The sequence below is a fragment of the Salvia splendens genome, chromosome 9, assembly GCF_004379255.2.
Source record: "Salvia splendens isolate huo1 chromosome 9, SspV2, whole genome shotgun sequence".
Taxonomy (NCBI): domain Eukaryota; kingdom Viridiplantae; phylum Streptophyta; class Magnoliopsida; order Lamiales; family Lamiaceae; genus Salvia; species Salvia splendens.
This window is the reverse complement of record NC_056040.1, coordinates 23555472-23562965: the sequence shown is the minus strand read 5'-3', so window position 1 is coordinate 23562965 and position 7494 is coordinate 23555472. Positions and strand designations below refer to the sequence as shown.

The 7494-nt window shown below is 40.5% G+C and overlaps 1 protein-coding gene across 3 annotated transcripts; it reads right to left on the bottom strand.

Annotated features, from left to right (window-relative positions):
* Positions 1–3845: 3845 nt before the first annotated feature.
* Positions 3846–7494, bottom strand: LOC121748743 (zinc finger CCCH domain-containing protein 22-like). 3 transcript variants are annotated; one of them, XR_006039520.1, is made up of 10 exons: positions 6476–7493; positions 6136–6255; positions 5859–6038; positions 5711–5772; positions 5364–5621; positions 5177–5285; positions 4880–5074; positions 4713–4793; positions 4429–4631; positions 3846–4320 (listed from the first exon to the last, which is right to left on the bottom strand). XR_006039520.1 is itself a non-coding variant. In XM_042143234.1 (9 exons), exons 1-8 carry the CDS (start codon positions 7264–7266, stop codon positions 4760–4762), a joined length of 1749 nt encoding a protein of 582 aa, XP_041999168.1. In that variant the 5' UTR covers positions 7267–7493; the 3' UTR covers positions 4390–4631; positions 4713–4759. The 3 variants fall into 3 exon arrangements, 1 of the variants encoding a protein (XP_041999168.1); XR_006039521.1 differs by lacking the exon at positions 3846–4320 and having other exon boundaries at positions 4390–4631; positions 4709–4793; positions 6476–7494; XM_042143234.1 differs by lacking the exon at positions 3846–4320 and having other exon boundaries at positions 4390–4631.

Sequence of the window (7494 nt, the reverse complement as noted above, 5' to 3'; positions counted from 1 at the left end):
TAATATTGCCCTATACCCCTACATTACATTAAAAGTGGATCACTAGATTCAATGCAATGTAAATTTAATAGAGAAAAAACAAAATATACTAATCGATAATAAAGTAGATTATATTTTTATTTTAAAAAATATGATATTCCTACATTATAATGATATCGCCATCTATTTTAAACAGAGAAAAACTAAAATATAATCAATAATTAATAAAGTAAAGATAATTATATTTTTATTTAAAAAAATCTTTACATTGAAAAGATATCTAAAAAAATACGTCATATTATAAATAAAATAATGTTGATCCAACCGGATATTCTGTACAGCAAGCTACACGAGCGCAATCGAACATCATAATGCAGATGATAATTCGAATAACTAACTTTATAGCAATAATATTTAAATAGTGACATACCAAAGTGTTAAAATAAATGAAAATAAAATAAATAGGCAGCAGACAGAAAAACAAGAGGATCAATACGGAGAGATTGTCACTACTTCCAATGCAGCAAAAATGAGGAACCCTTTTTTCTCCATTTTCAAAAGGATAATAAGTTAAAGAGGACTACATTTTACATCCCACCACACATGCCATGCCGCTTTCCTGTCCAAATATGCATTACATAATAATAATGTTGCCTATAATTTTTTTGAGCTTTGATTTTGGGGAATCACCTCACCTTTCATTTCAATATAATCATGTCAAAACAATTAAAACTATATGTTTATAAGTATGAACAATTATTTAACTAGCCTTTATTGAAAGTTGGAAATATCATGTGTTGGAACAGACATATAGTAAACATGTCCAGAGCTAGAAAGTAGAAAACAACACATATATATAAAAGTACAAAAATCTAGAGCAAGTGGTGTAAAATCGAGTTGATTATAGACCCAATTGCATTTAATAGAAACGTCAAATTTTATTTCCAACCCTAATTTATTCTTTAATCAAATTGAAATGAATAGTGGATGTCAAAAAACACACTTAGGTCATCTGCAACGCTGTCTCTTATCCGTCCCTTAACCGTCTCTTAAATTACTATTCTTAGGCCTCACTGTACTTTTTACTCCATCTCTTAACCAGGGGACAAAACCTGCAACTCTACATCTCTTATCCGTCTCTTAACAATCCCTTAAATTACTATTCATTCATTTTCATTTTTTATTTTTATTTCCAACAAATTCAATTAATAAAAACACATTTCATTAAATAAAATAAATTTACAACATAAAATTCTTTAAAAAATAAAAAAAATAATTAAAAATCCTAAAAAATGAAAAATACGTAATTTAATTTCTTCTGCTCACTCACACTAAATTCAAAATCTTTAAAGCTCAAAGAAGCAGAAGAACGGCGATGATGTGCGTCTACCGGTTGCCAAATTTTGCCCAAATGTGCTCAATTAGATCATCTTGGAGTTGGGCGTGGGCGGTAGAGTCACGTGTCCTTGCTCGAATAGACAACCGTTCTTGTATAGACGGATGCACTCCACTGCGAGGCGGACTACTTGCGGTAGAGCTTCCGGGGGCTTCAGGGTCGAACCAGTTTCCCGCCTCAGGTCCTTCATCTTGGACAATCATGTTGTGCAAGATTATGCACGTATACATGATGTCGACCATACTCTCCATAAACCACGTACGAGCCGAGGCTTTGATAATGTTGAAGCGCGCTTGGAGAACCTCGAACGCCCTCTCCACATCCTTGCGAGCAGCCTCCTGCTTCTGCGCAAAAAGAGTCTGCTTTGCGTTCACAGGCCTGCTGCACGTCTTCACGAAGGTTGGCCACTTCGGGTAGATGTCGTCGGCAAGATAGTAGCCCATTTTATACCGCCGGTTGTTAGCGATGAAGTTGATGGCCGGCGCTTTACCATCCAAAACTTCGGCGAAGAGGTCGGATTGGTGGAGCACGTTTACGTCGTTGTTCGATCCGGGGACCCCGAAGTACGCCTGTCAGATCCATAGCCGGTAGTCGGCAACGGCCTCGAGTATAACGGTGGGGTGGGTGCCTTTGTGCCCGCTCGTGTACGACCCCCTCCACGCCACAGGGCAATTCTTCCATTGCCAGTGCATGCAATCGAAGCTGCTGAGCATCCCGGGGAATCCGTGCACTTCTTCGTGAAGGTGGAGCAGAAACTGGCAATCTGTCGTGCTTGGCTTCCGGAGAAATTCGTCGGTGAAGGCTGCTCGAACACCTTTGCTGAATTGGATCAAGCACATTCTCCTAGTGCTTTCTCCAATGTTGAGGTATTCGTCAAACACATCCGTCGTTTGTCTAGTAGCAAGCTGACGGATTGCTGCAGTACATTTTTGCAGCGTCGTGTGGCTGGGACGGCTGACGGCGTCGAACCTTTCTTGGAAGAACTCTTCCAGGGCTGCCAATGTATTTGCGATGTGGAGAAATAGCGGTTTCCGCATGCGGAAACGGCGACGGAAGTAGGTATCTCCCTAAACCGGGTTATCGCAGAAGTAGTCGCTTACTAACCTTGCGGCAGCTTCCTCCCGGTTACGATAGATGTAAGTCCGGGAGCGTCTTTGGGATGGCGCGGATTCCTCAGCCTCCCGGCATCGATCTTCTTCAAGTGATTCTTCCATTATTCGACGCATTTGCTCATATGGATCCATTAGATCGATTAACTTTGGGGGAAAAATAAAAGAGTTGATTTGAGATGAAAATTGGAGTGGAAAGAGAGATGATTTGAGAAGAATAGATGAGTGTTTGTAAGTAAAATATGATGATTTAGGAGTATTTATAGAGTACAAAAATAAATAAAAAATAAAAAATTGGGAAAACGGTCGAAAAACGGTAATATTACCGTTTTCGAATTTTAAATTTTTTTTATTAAATAAATCATTTTTTAAAAAAAATAATTTATTGCGTCAGTGTGACGAAACCCACTCGCAGGCAGGCGAGTGGGCGTCACGCATCGCGCCGGAGGGAGCCACGTCGCTCGCGGGCTGTCTCGGCGAGCCGGGCGTCTCGGCGGGCTGGAGACGAGACGGGACGTTACAACGCGTCCCGCGCCCGTCTCTTCACGGAGGGACGGGATTCGAGCCACCCGCGTAACGCATGGCGGGTGGCCTTATAATACGTGTAATGTGCTCCCCAGCTCCTATGCATTCTTTTGGAAACAAAATCAGATTATTATTTAATGATTGAAAAATAGATCAATATTGCAGATCATGCCAATTATAAAAATCATGTTTTTCATATTCAAATTTAAATATCAAAGGATAAATTGCTGTTATGGTAAAACCACAAAATTCGATCAAACTGTAGTCAATATCGCAAACTTTTAAAAGTAGTCAATTAGTGTATCGTAATTTTGACATTTTTTAGTCGTCTAGAGAAAATTGTGTATGATGCAGAAGCCAAAATCCATAATATTTTATTTATGAAAAGTATAGAATATAAAATTAGACTAAGGTATTTTAGCTTCCCGATCATATATAATTTTCCTCTAAATCTAATTCAACGAGACAATTGAGATAAATGTCAAAATCATGATATAATCATCAATTTTTGAAAATTGAAGGATTGACTAGATTTGACACAACTTTATAATTTTTATAGAAATTTGCCCTAATTATAAATAAAAAAAAATTAGACAATTATATGAAACCATGCCTCATTAGGGATGCATGACTAAACAAGGCCAGCCTATTCGATCCGAAACTAGATTAGCCGTTCCGAGTTTCAAACCATAACATGGCTTAACAGGTCCAACCAACCAAATGCGATTTATCGGTTATACACATATAGTAGTGTTCCGATTCCAATATTTTTGAACTGAATCAGCTATAAAACATAAACTTTGGGCCAAAAAAAGAAAAAAAAAACTGTGGAAAGCTATAAAAATAATTGATAAACATAGGAAAAATGGGTAAATTACTAATTTAAAACTAAAATTTGATGACAACAATTTAGTAGGGGAACATAAAAAAGGAGAGGGCATAGAAAAGGGAAAAAAGGCATCAGAACCCATAAAAACAAAAGGCCAAAGACATGTGGATAGCAGAGGTCAGTGGGCATGTGAGTTTGTGGTGTGGAAAGTGAAAGGAAGCTATTATTATTAATTTTTATTATTTACTCTTCTACTACTATCTCTCTCTCTCTCAAACATTCAAATTTTGTGTCAGCACCCATGTGCACTCTGCCCCTCATTTTATATCAGACAAATTACTCTACTATAAAAGTCCCTTTAATCATGCCACAAAAACCCACCCTTCTCCTTTTTCTCTTGCCTTTCCACTTATTCTATGTTTCATTTCCTACTTTCTTTATGTGATGCATCATGACCATCATTTAGCTAATAATACCACCACCTGTTGCATAATAAAATACCAAGTAATCACATACCAAATGATTTTCACATTGCAAAAGTAAACACAGGATTTTGTAAATATGCTATTATATAGTATCATCACTGGTACCTTTTGTTTGTTATATGCTTTTGTTAAATAATGTGGTGGTCCCTTTACACATGAAGAGAGGGTACAAAATGTGGGGTAGTGAGAGAAAAGAGCCCTACTCCCATTCAATCAGCACTTTAGTAGTAGTAGTAGTAGTAGTAGTAGTGCCATTATGTATTTGTTGATGGAGGGGTATTGTTTTGCTTTAGCTATATTCAATCTTTCTGCATTAAAAAAAAAAGAAAAAACATTAGAAAGAGGAATATCTAACTAATGAAATTGAAGATGAAATCAAGTTTACCTACATAAGTTAATTCTTGGTTGTTGCTATCCATTCTCAACTCTAACAAACCTACATTTCAATGGCTTCTTGCCCAGCAGAAAACCTGAAGAGTCAATTTGGCTTGTGAAATTTGGAATTCTTTCTTAATAAAACTAGTAACTAAGCAATGGAAGAAGCTTATAATAGTACCTTGGTATTTCGACGCTACACGATTTGAGAGAAGCCAGGGCGGGAAGCACAAGGCTGGTAGTGTTCTTGGAGGAGGTCATTGTTACGGGTATACTATCATCAGTGGAGGCCGAAGCTTCAGAGAAAAGAGAACGGTGCTCACCGGCTACTTTTGTTGGAGAAGCGAAAAGGTTATCGGGAAGCATGTGATCAAAGCTGCACTCGTGTTTCATCCCAAACAAAAACATACAGTCAGTCGAAATACGGTGATGGATGGATTTATCCACAGCACCCAAAACATAGTTTCATTTTGCATACCTGTGAGGGGTATTAGAATCATCGCCGTTGACGTTGCCAACAACAATGTTGTTACAGAATTTAGTTCCTTCCGGCACCAAGTTAGTAGATTTAGCTGGACCATCAAACTCTGTAGTCGAAAACATGTAGTTAGATAGATACTAGTACTAATTACTTTCCGTATATTCGAAAGAAAATTAGAGCAAACCTTCCGTGTTTTCTTGATTCGAGCCATCAGGGATGAAGTTTTGATTCATCAGAAACTGAGACTGGCGAGGTGAGGACATTGGAATTCCGGCTCTAAAGCCTTGCAAGAGGTGATGATTATGTTGATGGTTTTTCAGGTCCATCAGTTGCAAATTCATGATCCTTCTTTCTTGAAGCTCAATCGCGTGCTGTAATTCCGCCTCCTGCTCCAGCTTCCTCCTCAGCATCATCTCCGGTGTATTGAACAACATCCTAGATCCTAAACAAAACCAAGAGAAGCCTCAGCAATGAAACGAACCACTCAATTCGCTACTACTACTCGATAATTCACCATCCACGCAAGCTTACCAAAGGGGAGCTCAATGTTTTCACTAGACTCCATGCCCAAATCCAGGTGGTGGTGTTGTTTCCTAGAACGAACGTACAAGTCACAACGGTTCATAACATGAACGACCTAAAGTTTTTATAAAAGTAAAAAGTGGTGGTTCGGAATTACTTTTCAGCGACTTTCCCCTTCTCCTTGTAAGGCTTGACAAGCACGCGAGAATCACACACAAAGTGAGGATTCCCTTTCGCCAAGATGAGCTTGACCGTCTCCGGATACACAAATGTCACAAAGCCAAACATCCGTTTCTGCTGAAACGGAATCCTAACATCTTGAACAGGTCCAAACATACTTCAAAAGTAGAGAGATCAGCCCACATTACAACAACAATTTGATCATCAAAGCCTAAACTAACCAACATCCAATCGAATCAAATCGAATCGCCTACCTAAAATAGCTAGAGACATCTTCCTCCTTGAAAGTACTATCCGCTGGAAATGTCAAGTAAATTTGCCGAGAGCTCGAACTCAAAGCAGCAGCCCCCAATCCCATAGGTAAAAACTCATTCCTGTGAGAGTTCAATACAATACCAATTCAGCATTTCCAACCACATTGCTTCAAGAAATTCACCAAAAGCCACAACTTTCCTACTCAGTTACATTAGAATCTAACATTCTCATTGCTAAATTACATCATTAAGCTAGATTTTTACTGCTTCCAAAAAAGAACAAGACTTTACAAAAAAGGCAAAAAAGACTAAATTTTTTTCCCCCAATTTTATTTTTTACCTCGGATTCTCATTGAGAAAGTCGATGCATTTATTGTAAGCAGAAAAATGGCCGCGGGGAGAGGACGCCATGAACGCAAGCCTCTGCTGCTGAATCGCCTTCATCCTCATCAGCTCATCAAACCCCTTTCCCGGAGACCCCACCTCCGCCGCCGCCTCTTCTCCGCCGTGGAGGAACTTGCAAGAGCTCCCATTCTTGCAGAAGCCCCTGGCGAAGTACATGCAGGGGCGCCACCCGCCGCCGCCGCCGCCGCCGCCGCAGTCATCCATGTTAGCAAGAAACGCAGCGTCGTTCACCGAGCTGCTCCGGCGGTGGAAGGGGTGGTGGGGGCTGGGCTCCTCCGCGCCGCCGTAGGGGAAGACGAGGGAGTCACTCCGCCCACTTGGGCTCATCGCTGGATCCACGGAGGAGTCGTCGGCGCCGTAAAAATTGAAACTTTGGGCGGCGGGGGTGGTGGGGGCGTTGAGAGCGGCGGCGTAGGAGAAGGGTCTCGGGCTAAGGGAAGGAGTGGGGCTGCTGCTTGGGTTGGTGAAGTGGTGGTGGTGGTGGTGGAAATTGTTGTTGGGAATCAAGATTCTTGGGGAAGAGAAGGGCTTTGGGGAAGAGGAGAGACGGGACTTGGCTTGGTTGATGTAGGAGAGGAGGATGGAATCAGGGACGAATGCTAAGCGTATCATCTCCTTGTCGCCTTGATCCTGAATCAGAATGGAGCCCATGATTTTGGAGGCGTTTTCTGGATCCATGCTTTGGATCCTTGACATCACTACTTGAGTAGCTTCGTATGTGTCCATGCTTTTCTTTTTGCTCTCGAACAAGTTTGAAGCTTTTTAGTTTTTTCTTCCTCTCCAAGAAGAGAGAGGGGGAAATGGGGGAGGGAGAAATGGAGGGGAGAGGAAGGGGTAGGGTTTTATAAAAGGACTAATGATAATCCATGGAGAAACAGAGGAGGTTTGTTTTTCTTGATTTGATTTGATTTATTGATGAAGGGGCGTATTTAATATGGAGAATTATTAGGGGGG